General features: G+C 38.0%; 1 protein-coding gene across 7 annotated transcripts in view; it reads left to right on the forward strand.

Annotated features, from left to right (window-relative positions):
* The window catches only part of sptbn4b (spectrin, beta, non-erythrocytic 4b), a 94,816-nt gene that overhangs the window by 34,037 nt on the left and 44,907 nt on the right, over positions 1 to 15,872 (forward strand). For all 7 annotated transcript variants that reach the window (XR_016169829.1, XM_089135291.1, XM_089135292.1 and 4 more), the window contains exons 15-18: positions 1,215 to 1,352; positions 4,893 to 5,649; positions 9,261 to 9,463; positions 11,357 to 11,447. Coding sequence is in view for 6 of the 7 variants with exons in the window: in XM_089135291.1 (XP_088991417.1) it covers positions 1,215 to 1,352; positions 4,893 to 5,649; positions 9,261 to 9,463; positions 11,357 to 11,447 (1,189 nt within the window). In the remaining variant the exon portion in view is untranslated. The remainder of the gene's footprint in view (positions 1 to 1,214; positions 1,353 to 4,892; positions 5,650 to 9,260; positions 9,464 to 11,356; positions 11,448 to 15,872) is intronic.

Genomic DNA, 15,872 nt, shown 5'->3' on the forward strand with positions numbered 1-15,872 from the left:
GTTGCTTGTCTGCATCGACCCCGAAAATGTGTATGAAGGTTACTGCATTAGGGAACAAACTTCCCTGAGCCGTTTTTGCTAATCTTGCACGATCGTCGTTTAAATTAACGATCAATTAATCGTTTAATCGTTAGCCTTAAAGGAGTAGTTCACTTTAAAAAAAACTTTTGCTGATTATTTACTCACCCCCATGTCATTCAAGATGTCCATGTCTTTCTCTCTTCAGTCGAAAAGAAATTAAGGTTTTTGATGAAAACATTACAGCATTTTTCTCCATATAATGGACTTCAATGGGAACCAAACGGTTTAAGGTCCAAAATACAGTTTCAGTGTAAACTGTTCAAAGGGCTTTAAACGATTCCAGACGATGAATAAGGGTCTTATCAAGTGAAATGATCGCTCATTTAATAAATAAATAACAAAGTTTACATTTTTATAAGCTCAAATGTTCGCCTTGCTCTGTTCTGTGATGCGCATTTGTGACTCTCCTGTTCGAACTCGTTCATCAAAATGAGCAAATCTTTTCCCGAGTCGACTCGTTCATTTCGTTCGTTGAATGAACCAAATGACACGAAAAAACATTTGTTCGTTTTGATAAACGAGTTCGAACAGGAAAGTCACGAACGCGCATCACAGAACAGAGCAAGGCGACCATTTGAGACTCTCCTATTCGAACTCGTTTATCAAAATGAACGAATCTTTTTTCGCGTCACAGACGAAATGAACGAGTTGACTTGGGAAAAGATAAGTTCATTTTGATGAACGAGTTTGAATAGGAGAGTCACGAACGCGAGAATAAATGAGTGGCGCAAAAACATCAATGCTCTACCGCGTTTGAAAAAAACGTATCACCTATCGTATGTATCTGAACTCTGTCCTAAATTTAACTAACAAAAGCAAATCTGGAATAGAAAACATACTTGCTAAAGGCACCATGCAATGTTATCAGGCTTCTACATGTCTTTGAGCTCTTTTATCATGACTCGCACTCGTACCCAAATGCTCCGCATCACATGTGCAATGCTTTACCAAGCAGGTTTACTACGCTGGAAAAGCCATACCATTGAGCTGGATATGTGATGCAAACATCAACATGTAATAGTTTACAAATCATACACTATGGTAAAAGTGTTCTGTGGTCTTAACAGTATTGTGCAAGGAACCTTGTGTAAATAAGTCATCTATATCTGTAAAGTAAATTCTCTGCATTTTAGGTTTGAGAGCTTGGACCAGGAGATGAACAGCCTGATGGGAAGGATACTAGATGTTAATCAGATCGTCCAGCAGCTTTTAGACAGCGGTCACCCCAGTTCCACTGAAGTCAGGGGCTGTCAAGATCATTTAAACAGCAGGTAACTCCACATCACATGTACAGTTTGTGTGACGTATGACATTAGGATCTATTTTTAATGGCAAATACGGTAGAGCAGGAAGTAAAAAATCCTTTAAATCGTCGTATGACGTCGTATGCCTACCAACGCAACATCATTGCCATAGAAACCAATGCAAATATTCTCGAATAGAAAAGAGCTGGATGGACACTGGATCTGAACAGTTGTGATACACCGTGTGGACATCAATAACTTCAGATCAGATACACAAATAATTTGATTTGGACTTGACAGTGTGTATGTGACTTGGATCTTGGCACGGTTGTTGGCCAGACGGGCCGGTCTGAGTATTTCAGAAACTGCTGCTGATCTACTGGGATTTTCGCACATAAATCTCTAGGATTTACAGAAAATGCTCTGAAAAAGAGGATATATCCAGTGAGCGGCAGTTCTGTGGAGGAAAATGCCTTGTTGATGCCAGAGGTCAGAGGAGAATCAATGGCCAGACTGGTTTGAGCTGAATAAGCACTAGTTACAAGTGTGGTCTGCAGAAGAGCATCTCTGAACACTCAACTCGTTGAACCTTGAAGCAGACGGACATCAGCAGCAGAAGACACACCGCTGCCACTCGATCCGATAGAGCTCCATTGGGATGTGCTGGAACTGGAGATTCGCATCATGGACGTGCAGTCGACAGAATCTGCAGCGACTTTGTGATGCTATTGTGTCAATATGGATCAGAATCTCCGAGGAACGTTTCCAGCACCTTCTTGAATCGCTGCCATGAAGAATTAAGACGGTTCTGCTTCCTTTCCCTTAATAATTTTAATATCCTTTTTTGCTTCAAAATTTTTTTGCTTTGTAATGTTGCGGTTTTGTTTTGGTTCATTGCTTGAAATTCTTTACATTTTAAAATAACATTGCATTTTCTATGGAGAAATGAATGGGAAAAATACATCCATTACCAAGGCTGCTAAAGAGTGGGTGGACGTAGTTGCACTCAAACCAAAAATGCACTATCCATCCATCCATCCATCCATCCTTCCATCCATCTCTCTGTCCCATCAATCCATCTGTCCCATCCATCCATCTGTCTATCCTTCCATCCATCTCTCTGTCCCATCCATCCATCTGTCCATACATCCATCCATCCATCCATCCATTCTTCCATCCATCTCTCTGCCCCATCCATCTATCCATCATTCCATCCATCCATCTCTCTGTCCCATCCATCCATCCTCCCATCCATCTCTCTGTCCCATCCATCCATCCTCCCATCCATCTCTCTGTCCCATCCATCCATCTGTCCATCCATCCATCCATCCATTCTTCCATCCATCTCTCTGTCCCATCCATCCATCTGTCCATCCATCCGTCCTTCCATCCATCTCTCTGTCCCATCCATCCATCCATCCATCCATCTCTCTGTCCCATCCGCCCATCCATCCATCCATCCATCCATCCATCCATCTGTCCATCCATCCATCCATCTATACATCCATCCATCCACCTGTCCATCCATCCATGTCTCTGTCCCATCCATCTGTCCATCCATCCATCCATCCTTCCATCCATCTCTCTGTCCCGTCTGTCCGTCCATCCATCCATCTCCCTGTCCCATCCATCCATCCATCATGTGGTCATGAATTATTAAACATCATAATTGTCTGTTCAAATATCTCTGCATAAATATTATTTTTTATTCTTTCCTTATCCTGGTATGTATTTGCTTTCATTTGATCCAATTTATTTTTAATTCTGAAATGGTTTCATCCAGAAAGCCCTGCACGCGTGTCGTGTGATACTGCTGTTGTTCATCACTTTTAACACACAGCTCTACATGGGCATCTTTAGAAAATGGGCTGCTGCTTTCACAAGCTTTCACTGAAACTGGCAAGCTGTGACGTATGTGTGAAAAACTCCAGTGATCCGTTTTAGACCGACCTTGGCATAAATAGCTCTTCTCAGCGTGCTGGCATCTGCTGCGGCTGCCACACACAGGGCACGCCTGACCCGGATCAAAACAGAGCCCTGTGGGCCGTACCCAAACACATTCACAGCCATTGTGTTCTTCAACATATTACGCCACTGTGTACTTAAAAAAATCAGTTAATACATGCCCTGTGTTTGATTTGTGATATTGTGTCTCAGACCCTGAGCTGCGGCCCACCTGTGCGCCCTTAGTGTGTGTGCGTGTGTGTGTGTAATCCATGAACTGAGAAGGATTCAGACTTGAGTCAAGTTATTTTTATCATCCATCATTCAAGCCATACTCTAGAATGCAGAATAAAATAGTATGATATATATTTACTGATTATTAACTACGACTTTTTCTTCAATAAACTCCTAATTACTGCTTATTAATAATTAGTAAGGTAGTTGTTAAGTTTAGTTATTGGGTGGATTAAGAGATGTAAAAATAGTCAGAATAAGGCATTAATATGTGCTTTATAAGAAGTAATAAATAGCCAAAATCCTAGGAATATGCAGGCTAATAAGCAACTAGTTAATAGTGAGACTTGGACCTAAACTAGTGTCAACAGTTATTTAGTTATTTTAGTACATAAACGTATAAACTTAAACTAAATGATAATGTAAATCCTTTGGCAACAAGCTGAAATTATATTATATTATATATATTAGTGTTATTTTATTTATTTTAATTTAAAGTAATGAAGATTGGAAAGTTTTATGGTATTATTTTTAGTGAACTATAATAACCCTGCAGTGAACAATGAGTCATCAATATTTTGGGGCCATTTTCCCAGAGGAGAAGAGCACTTATGTATGAAAAAGCAATTGTTTGCAATGTTTACTAAGAGTGTACTAGCATATTGATGACATGAAATGTATCAGAGATCCGTGTTTAAAGACTCTTTAAAGGTGCATTGCGTAAGTCTCTGAGTTTTTGCAGAACTACGCCCCCTCTGGCCACAAGCGACACTGCAACCAGAGGTGCGCATGCTCATGGACAACACACACGCTTGCACGAGCTGTATTATTATGGAAACACGTTCAAGAACAATATAAGTTATTACCTTGTATAGGATCCCTTTGAGCCCTGGAGCCGACCGGAGATCTCTCCATTTGTTGAAAGCCTTCCAGATGTCGACTCTCGTCTTATTCCGACGCCTGGCACTAGACAAAAGTTTTATTTTCTTTGTCTTACGTGGAGTTTGTGTTGAGGTTTGGAATGAACTACAAGCCAGTCTCTTTGAATCCATCTTCTACTTTTGTGGAAAGTTGACTAAAGTTTTGTCGCTCGAGTTGTCTTCTCTGATAACAGAGAATGGCGGCGAATACACAAACCTGCCAGACATAGCCAGGCGAGCGTGAACGCACATGACGTCACACCCAGTCTCAAATCCGTCCCGAATCCCTCTTATTTATTTCACAGGATTATAGAGGTGATCGCAGTGATCAGAGAAGGCCTCATTCAGCCCATCAGGCAATTGTTTAAGCATGTATGGGTTAGAAAAACGGCTATTTTTAACATGAAATGTTGCGTAATACACCTCAAACCTACAATAGGCTGAATTGTCTTCTTTTTGCGCATCACAGGTGGAACCGCATCGTCGAGCTGGTCGAGCAGAAGAAAGATCACCTGGACTCGATCCTGCGCATCCAGAACTACTTGCTGGAATGTACGGAAATCAAGTCCCAGATTCAGGACAAACGGAAAGCCATAGATGCCACGCAGTATGTGGGCAGTGACCTGGGCAGCGTCCTGGCCCTGCAGAGGCGTCTCTCCACCATGGAGGGAGCTCTGGCCGTTCTCGAACCCAAGCTCCTCCACCTTCAGGAGGACGCGGAAGAGCTCGCCACGTCACATCCCGACAAGGCCGTGGAGATCCTGGTTCCCTTCGAGGGCATCAGCGTGGAGTGGGAGGAACTAAAGCGCACACTGCAAGGCTGTGAGGACTCGTTAACCGTCGCTGGTCGATTGCAACAGTTCATCCAAGACTTGGATTCTTTTCTCACCTGGCTGGTTCAGACTCAGACATCGGCTGCTTCCGACGAGCTTCCCAATGTTTTAGAGGACGCAGAGCGGCTGATAAACCAACACGCCGCGCTGAAGGAGGAGATCGGACGGTATGAGGAGGACTACGAGCGCCTCCAGTCTGTGAACGAGCTCTTGGAGTCCGAGGAAGCGCCGTTGCCCCATGGTGCTCTGCAGCAGTGGCTCCACAAGCTGGATGTGGGCTGGAATAAACTTCTGGAGATGTGGGAGAGCAGGAGGGAGGTGCTGGTGCAAGCTCACATCTTCCATCTCTTCCTGAGGGACGTCAAGCAGGCTGAGGCTTTCCTCAATAACCAGGTGAAGCCCCTCACAGTTCATTTTAGAGTTTGCTCTTGCATAGCTAAAACAATCTGAATGGATTGAGGTCTCATTTTCCCTTCATAACACCTTGATACATTTTTTTTTAACAGGATTCTTTGATAGTTGAAAAGAGCATTTTTTTGAAATAGGCAAGTTTATTTATATAGCACATTTCATACACAATGGTAATTCAAAGTGCTTTACGTAGAAGAAATTAAAATAATCAAAAGAATTACGAATAATTAAAACTATAATATATAATACAGCAAAAACAGGACGAACAGTGGCACACAGTGCTCAATCAGAAAATGCACAGCTAAACAGATCTTTTTAACTAGAAATCTTTTGTGATAGAAATCTTCACTTTCACTTTTGATCAATTTAATGTGTACTTGCTGAATAAATGTCTTACTTTTTTCTTCAATCATAATTACCTCTCTTGAATTGTACAAAATTATGAAGTGGCAAAAAAAGATAAATTGATTTGATTGATTTTAAGTAGGGACAGAAAAAAATCGATTTAAATCGGAAATCGGATTTTTTGTGAAAAAATCTGGGATTTTTTTTTTAGGACATATCGCCCAGCTCTACAAATAAATGCAGCGTAGTGAGCAGAAGGAAAAAAATCTGAATTTTTCTAAACTTTAAAAAAAAATTTGCCGTGCCGTGCCGGAAAAATGTGAAATGCATGAGAAGTGCAAAATTGGAAATAAAATCATTGCTCTCCTTTCAAAAGAAACAATTGATACAATAAAGGACTTCATGTCTGACAATTAGGAGACTAGAATTGATCTGACTGATTTTCTTGGGGTCCCATTTGTAAATGTCAGGGGCATCAGGGCAGTTTAAGGTCATTGCTCAGTTCTTATTCTGAGACATTTGCTGCTTTTATGTTGTCATCACTTCATAAAAATATCTTCAATGCAGTTTAAATGTCAGAGGACATGTATTTCCTCACCCTGTCTGAGTGTATGTTAGAAGCTGTGTCTATTCTGGTTTTCTAAAAGCCCAGAGTCGCTTTCTGATGCCTGCGGGCACAGAACAAGAGCCCTCTGAATCCACACTTTAATACATGTCATCGAGCATGAACGGGTTTGTGCTAAACACACATGGCAGTGACATTCATTAGCCTCTTTTCTTTTCCTTAAGAATGTTTGAGCTTCACCTTTCTGTGCGAGAACATTGTAAGGACAACTAAACAGTTGGCTGTTCTTGTGGTTTTAAGACTATCATCATCAATATTGTTTTGCTTTATTCATTTAATAGCTGAAATATTGGTATTTGTAAGAAAAATTGAGTTTAAATTGTAATAATATTTCACAAAATTGATCACATTAATGCAGCTTTGGTGAGCAGAAGAGACTTCTTTTAAAAACACATTTTATTTTACTTTTAGGGCTAGGCAACGATTAATCGTGATTAATCACATCCAAAATAAAAGCTTGTGTTTACATAATATATTTGTGTGTTGTGTGTGTATGATTATTTTGTATATACGAATTTACACACATGCATGTATATATTAAAGAAAAATCTGTTATTAAAATATAAAATATTTATATTTATATTTAATCTAAATTATGTGAAAATATATATAAAGTATATACATGCAAAAATGTCTTAAATGCATACATGCATGTTTGTGCATTTATATATACAAAATAATTACACACACTACACACACATATATTATGTAAACACAAACTTTTATTTTGGATTTGATTAATTGTTGCCCAGCCCTATTTTTTTTTAATTATGCCAAATTTTTGACCGGTAGTATGGAAGCTTGTTTCCGCCATAGAATGAAAAATATAAAAAGTAATTGCGACTTTTTATCTCACAATTCGGACATTATTTCTCAGAATTGCGAGATGTAAAGTCAGAATTGCGAGATATAAAGTCAGAATTGCGTGATATAAAGTCGCAATTGCGAGATATAAAGTCAAAAAGTCAAAATTGCGAGATATAGTCAGAATTGCGTGATATAAAGTCGCAATTGTGAGATATAAAGTCAAAAAGTCAAAATTGCGTGATATAAAGTCAGAATTGCGAGATATAAAGTCAGAATTGCGAGATATAAAGTCAAAATTGCGAGATATAAAGTCAGAATTGTGAGATTTAAACTATTCTGACGGGGAAAAAAGTTAGTCTTTTTTTTCCCTTAGAATTGGCCTGATAAGTCGCAATTTCGAGTTTATATCTCACTATTCTGAGAAAAGATTACAGAATTTTGACATATAAACTCGCAATTATGTGATATAAAGTCAGAATTGCGAGATGTAAACTCGCAATTGTGAGAAAAAAAGTCAGAATTGTGAGTTGAAAAGTTGCACTTCTGTCTTTTTTTTCTCAGAATTGCGACTTTATATCACACAGTTCTGACTTTATATCACGCAATTCTGAGAAATAAAGTCACAATTGTGAGATAAAAAGTCACAATTATTTATTTAATTTTTTTATTCAGTGGCTGAAACAAGCTTCCATAGGTAGTGTATATTAAACAAATTGCTAAAAAAAAAAAGAAAAGAGAGGTAAAATATAGTTAAATACAGTTATATTTAATATACAGTTATGGTAACTCTTTAGTTTAGAGGTACAGTTCTCACTATTAAACTAGTTTTTTATTAGCATGCATATATGATATTGGCTGTTTATTAGTACTTATAATGCACATGCCTTATTCTACATTCCTTTATCCGACCCCAATTACTAAACTTAACAACTACATTATAAGCAGTAAATTAGGGAGACTATTGAGGTCCTGGGTAATAGTTAGTTAATAGTGAGAATTGGACCATAAACTAAAGTGTGACCATAGTAATATTTAATTACCAGCTTTGTTTGAATGCATCTTCAATGTAGAACACATTCGTAGAGTCATCAATTTATGTTTCCATCCACCTATTTTTTATGCACATTTTGTAATATCGCATTAAACACTGGATGGAAATGCTAAGTTGTGCATAAATGCTAACAATGCGCTTGTGCTCAATTAAGACGGATACATTTGTTATCCTTTTAGAAGACGTTGATAATAAAATATGTAATATAATATAAATTCTATATTATATTATATGATATAATATTTTATACTATCATAAAATATGATGGAAGAAGAATACATTCTTCAATGCGCAACAAAAACTCTGTCCTCAAAATGATTTGGTGTAATGACCTTCCAGAACGATTTGCATTCACAAACATCAGGCATCTGAACACAAGATAACATGTCAGCGTTTATTGCATTTCATCTGTGCAAACAAGTCATTTATGATGTAGGAAAAAAGAGCGACACTTTTTCACCCAATTGCAGCAACTTCCTTTTTTATTACAGATATGTTGTGCCATATCCCAGGAAGTGACGATTTTGTTCTCTTGAACACATGGGATGCCAACACTGCTTTATTCGCAAGTGTTTTATGAAATGTTTATGAAATTGGCACCCTTAGCTACTGAAGAATATGGCAGCATAGATATTTTTTCAAAGAGTTTATTAGTGCGGGACCACCAACAGTTTGCCATTTGCCATGATTATGGATTTGCTTTTAGTGTAATTGATCTGGCCTCATTTTTGTATATTTGAGCTGATCCTTCTCTCCTCTCCTCAGGAGTCAGCGTTGGCCCATGTGGAGCTTCCCACCACAGTGGAGACCGTGGAGGCAGCCATCAAAAAGCACAAGGACTTTACCACCACCATGGAGCTCAACCTGCACCGCATTAAAGCTGTCATAGAGGCGGGAGAGAGCCTCATCAGTCAGAACAACATCTACTCAGAGCGCATTAGAGAGAGAGTGGATCTGCTCTCTAACAGGTAAAAACTAAAGCCCTATAAGGATGTTTATAGGGATAGTTCACACAAAAATTAGCCCATGATGTACTCACCCTCAAGTCATCCTTCCTAGGTGTATATGACTTTCTTCTTTCAGACGAATACATTCGGAGTTTATTAAAACATTTCCTGGCAGTGAATCGTTCTTAAAAGTGCATCTCCATGATAAAAGTTTGAGGGGTTAATAAAGGCCTTCTGAAGTGATGCGTTTGTGTAAGAAAATATTAATTTTTAAAACTTAATAAAGTAAAATTACTAGCTTCTGGCCAAAACGCACACACACCGATTCGACTTAAAGGAGTAGTTCACTTTTAAAAAAAACTTTTGCTGATAATTTACTCACCCCCATGTCATCCAAGGTGTCCACGTCTTTCTTTCTTCAGACGAAAAGAAATTAAGGTTGAAATTAATGATTTTTCTCCATATAATGGACTTCATTGGGAACCAAACGGTTCAAGGTCCAAATGAGAGTTTCAGTGCAGCTTCAAAGGGCTTTAAACGACACCAGACGACGAATAAGGGAAGTATAAGCATAATATATTTTAATAATCCATGACATTCCTATTTCAAAAGATATGTCAAGTCTGTTACATTTAAATGTTTTGGGGTTAAACGGCCCTTGTGAAAAAGAAGTGTACTTTAATTATATTGAATGTGCTCTTGTAGTTTTTATAAGCTGTACTTGCAGATAATATAATGTTAATTAAATAAAAGGCCACTTTAGTGCACTTAAAAGGAGTCCACTTTCATGACTCTTTAACACTTTTAAGTAAACCTTTTAAAAGTGCACTTTGTAATAATGTCAAATTAAAAGTTTTCTGTAAACCTCACATTCAATTTAGTTTTTAGTTAAAAAAATCTAATCTAAATTCAGATTTTTTTTAATTTTATTTAAATGAAATGGTGATGAGTGAGAAAAAAATTGTTCAATTTTCGAATGGAAAAACACATTTGGTAACACTTTTCAAGCCTTTATGTATAATGCATTCTAAAAGTATTTTTAAATGCATTAATTATGCCTTGTAATGCACCTTATTATGCATTGTATGATAATTATCATCACATTTATAGTACATTATAATACACTTTTAGAAAGTATAATGCATTAAATCATGACAAACAACCAATTTCAGATTTAAAAAGGTTAACATTTGGTTAAAAGTATTTCTAAAAAGATATAATGCATTATACAGTACATTATGAAGAATATCTTTAATAATTCATTACACATAAAGGCTTTAAGTAGTGTTACCCCCCCAAAAAATAATTTTACCTGACATATAAAAACTTTTTTCTCTGACTTTACCAAGCTTAGTATACAGTTAATTACTGTATGTGTGTTATGATAATTTTCTGTAGTAGTCATAGGGACAGGGTCATAAATGATTCAGAAATGGCACCATCTCTTAAAAAAAATGACCTAGTTGTTGTATTGTTCAACTGTTTTTCATTCTTCTTTATATCAAACCTCTATTCTGTGATCACATAGCATTTGTAAGATAAATGTGTTGCGCTTTCATTGTAAAAGCAGTGCTGTTGTTCTTCTAAGACGACCTACCACCTGACACTGTATCAGTCTATAGAACGGGCACCTGCTCCTATAGACAGCGTTGAATTTAAAATGTGTTTTTCCATAGAGGCATAACAAAGAAACTCGCTGAGAATCCACAGTCACTGATCTGAATGCAGTCTCGGTGAGGAGCGTGAAATTGGATTTCGAAGCCCATTTGTGTGTGGAATCTGTTATGGCACAGTCTACCTCCTGTTTTAAACAGAGACTCCGCTAAAAAAAACACTGTTATGATGAATTGATAATAATTATTATTCTTTTAGCACAAATAATACAAGAGTTTCTATATTTGTGTGTGCCCACAGAGGGAACCAGAACCGTGAACACGCTCAGCAGTGGCTTCATAAACTCAATGACCAGTGGGAACTCCAGAGGTTTCTACAAGACTGCCATGAGGTAGGACGAGTGCCAACTGAGCACACTTTGTCTTTGGAAAATGTGTGAAGCTTGTGTGAGATATGAGCTTTGAACCAAATATGTTTGCCTCAGTTAAGTAAGTGAATGATCAGTTGTGTTGGTCCACCACAGTGCAGGTTTTTGAAAGCAAGAAAGTATTTCTTGCAAGTTGCGGTAATAGAAATATATTGCTATTACAGAGTGTCCTAACCAAATGTGATGTGATAGTGATATGTTTTGGGGGGTTTTCCCCCTAACTGGTTTCCTGGGAAAACCCAGACAACTTCCGGCAAATTTAGATTTGCTCTGAAAGTTGGTCTGGCAAAGAGCTCATTCAAGCCCATTTCCAATCCATTGAAATCGAGGCACCAATCAGAAACGTTGGGCCGGGCTTTACACGATGACCACAGCGCTGGGATTTTAAAGCAGATTTTGTAGCCTACATTACAAAGATGGACGCCGTCGAACATCACTCGCTCGAATCAGCTATCGTGCCTATTTTAAGCGATTTGAACATTTCTGGCCGCTCTGCATACGTCATGTCCTTCATCTCTCTGATTGGTTTTCGGTCTATCCGCAACGTCCGTTGGTGACGCCCCTCTGGAAATGATTTGTCTGTGACGATTTGCCCGGCCTTAACTCAGTTACAACTGAGAATGGTCTGGTTTTAACCAGGCTACCTAACTGGTCAATATAGTCATTTTATTGTTCACTGGGTTTTAACTACAGTGGTGTCAATCTGTGTAATCATGCCCACAGTGAAATTTCATTGGTCGATTATCCTGCTCCATATGTTTGCATAATAAGCATCAGATACGTTTGATTGACTGTGATTGACACGGACTTCAGCGTGGACAAGTTTTCAACGGCTCTGGAAGCAACAAAACGTGCTCGCGTGGCACAAGCCATTGAAATGAATGGGTTTCATAGCGCCGCTCATGTTGCTCATGTCCTGTTGCAAAAGCATGTGAAAAAAACTAGAACATTTTCTAGGCCAAAAAGACAGTTTATCTCGCGATAAAAAAATGTATCGCATTAAAATGGGTTTGCGTTAACGCAGTTAATAACGCGTTTAACTGACAGCCCTAATAAAAATGTACTTTAAAAACACTGATCTTTGCTTCAGTGAGGCACATACAATGTAACTGAGTGTGATCAGATTTTAGAGGGTATAGAGTCAGCCATAAACCACTGAACTGGACTAGATCCAAAAAGCAACAGTGTGAATACAAAGAGGTCTGTGGGGGATGCTTTCTCACGTGGTTCACCTCTTGGTCCACTTCAAGGGGTCTGAATTTGGTTCTTTTAAAGAGAATTCAAGTGTGAAAACACCCTAGACAGATCTAATGACACACATGACACAACTGTTTTCATTCGCTGAAGACATAACTGAGCGTGTTTACATAAATACCTGGCATCTTGACATATGTGTGTGTTTCACCGTTTGGACTGAAATGCGACACAATAATAGTCTTAAAGGGGTCATGAACTAGCTTTTTAAATTTTATTATATTGTAGTCTGAGGTCAACTTATGACGTTCGCTTGGTTTTTGCATTCAAAAACATCAAAATGAATAAGTAATAGGCTATTTTCTACCCTAGTTTTGAGTCTAGTTGAAAAACGCTCGGTTCTTATGGACGTCTCGCACTGAAGACTTGGAAGTAAACGCCCACTGCTGTGAGTGGATAACAGTTTTGCATATTATAATGAGTTTCAACTCACTCGTCGGTGCACTTGGGGGAAATTTGTTTTGAAAACGTGCAATGTTGTAAAATGGCAACCGGAATGATTCGCCCATACATGTTCGACCCAGAGTCCGTGTGTTGCACCATTCCTGTCAGATCCAATATAGACGGCACAGCACCGTTCTTTACTCTTAATCGGTCTGCAAATCCAGTCTTGTTTACAAAACAATCCTCAGTGAAATGAAGCGAACAGTTTAAGACTGTCTATTTCCACAACCAGGCACTGCACAATATTTTGAATCGCTCGGTAGCTTGATCCGGTTTGTCATCAGAAGGTAGGCATCTATGTTATTTAGCTATGCGTGTAATGCGCGAATCGGTGGGCGGGGCTAAACCGGACGTGTTGAAGTAGGTGTTGATCTTCTTCTGCGGGGCGGTGTTTTATCCTCTTTGACGTCATAGTTCCCCACTTTGAAAAACGAAGTCGTTTGCTGAGGCTTTTATTGGACTAACAAGGACGTTTTCATACTTACAGGATATTCTTATAATATGATGACCTCTTAGATGTCAAAAGCTCAAGGAAAATTTGATTTCTCAGTTCATCACCCCTTTAATAATCTCGTTTTTATATTCGTTGGAAGGAAGAAACAAAATGGAAACAAATTCAATTAATCGCACAGCCCTAACGAGTGGCATCTTGTTTGTGTCTTTGAATGATTCTGAATAGCTGAGCATTGTGGGTAAATACTGTGTGAAAGCAGTTGTACAGTAGGAGGCTCCCGGTGTGGCCCAAACCTGTGGGTTTATTTGGGCTTTGCTTGTTCTTCCCTTCTCACGTTCAATTATTTAGCAGGTCTCCTCATCACTCATTCAGTCGAGAGAGAGAGAGAGAGAGAGAACTTCACCAGTGTGTGGGTGAGCGTGTGTGTGTGTTTGTGTTCACTGCAGGGATGAGGACGGATCTCTGCCTTCACTAAGAGCTGTCAAGCGCATGTGGAGACTGAGAACAGCATGATGCATTGAATCAGTTTCTCTAATGCACTGTGCACTAGAGAAACTGATTCAGTGTTTCTCTGAATATATGCAATGCCATATTGTTTATGGACAGCAAAGTATCGTCTTCTTCATAATAACAGTGTGTGTTCAGACTGGAAAGTATGTAATTTTGCCATATGTACTTGTACTGTATGTAGTGTGTATATAGATATACTGAATGCATATTTTCTGTGTGCATGGAAAACCCGAATAACCAAATGCTTGCTAAAATCTTATACGACCAGAGCATATGGCATTGAATATTGTAATGCATTTTTTTTCTGAAATCCTCATCAAAATCAATGGATTTGTAGCATTCTCTGATTCTTTGTAAATACTAGTGTAAATGAGCCCTGAAACATGCAACGTAGCAAGATCGTGTGTAACAGCATACTGTTTGAAACGTGTACCTTTGCATAATATATATATATATCATATAGTAGGCACAGTATCCTGCATATTTTTCATTAAACGCTTTGAACATTATGGCCGATAAAAGAAATGGTTCTATTTAGAACCAGAAATGGTTCCATCCCCCGCTTCATATATGGAACTCCAAAGTGGTTCTATAAAGAACCATTTTTTTTTTGGTAAAAGGTTCTATTGGCCAAGTACGAAAGCCCAGGGTTCTATATAGAACCCAGAGGAACCCTTTTTTAAGAGTGTATAGAACCTTTTAGGGGTTCCAAATACGTAGCGCTCATAGAACCTTTTAAGGTCTATATAGAACCTTTTCTTCTAAGAGTGTAGGTATCAACGCACACTGCATATTAGTGTCTATGCAGTAATACACTGAATATGACTTTTTTTTTTTTTTAAATAGTATCTGAAACAGAACATGCTATGCAACGGTGAGCATTTTAAACAGGACTACATTGTTTTCTTGTAACCAGACTGCACTGCATGTTTAATTCAGCAAGTGGCATCTAGAAATAAAACTGTTGTTTTGCATTATTAATTCAGTTTTGTGTAACAACGTCTATAATCCTTTGCAGTCCAATTAAAAAATGTATTCAAAAAAGTCACAAAATAACAGCTGGCGTGATGTAATTTTGCTGGCCAACCTAGAAATTAGCACCAAACGCTGTAGGATTTCTCCATTGGCTTTTGAATTATTGAAGAAAATATGCTCTGTGTCAAACAAAAAGTTATGATTCTTACATGTTTTGTTCATTATGATAATCTTCACAAACACTTTTATGAATTTTTGAAGCTTAAATACAAGAACTAGAAGTAAAAAGCTTAACGTTGGCTATAGACCATTTTGCCAGATGTAAACAACACTGGTCCAGAAACACTTCCTGTTTCAGTTTGTAACTGTTTTCTTTATTTTTACATGTAAAGAAAAAATCTTAAAGATGTTTGTTTAACTTTTTGATTCAGTTTTATATGTTCCTTTGGTTGTATTTTATCCCAGCTTTTATGTAGTGTTAAAACTGAAACAGGAAGTGCTTCTGGACCAGTGTTGTTTACATCTTGCAAAATGGTCTATAAAGAACTATACTATAACTTCTAAACTTTTTAATCTTTATTCAGAAAACATTTTCCCTGAAAGTTCACATCGAGGCTGTAAATGCGGACTAGTTGATGAGTTTACCTGTTCGGCTGATGACTTTTTATTGTCATCTGTTTTTTAACCAACAAAGTTGTGTTTAAATGTGCTATATGAATAAATTAAAGTTGATGTTGAAAATTGATTTAGCT

This window comes from Pimephales promelas, chromosome 10, assembly GCF_988280905.1.
Source record: "Pimephales promelas chromosome 10, fPimPro1.hap1.1, whole genome shotgun sequence".
In the NCBI taxonomy this organism is placed as follows: domain Eukaryota; kingdom Metazoa; phylum Chordata; class Actinopteri; order Cypriniformes; family Leuciscidae; genus Pimephales; species Pimephales promelas.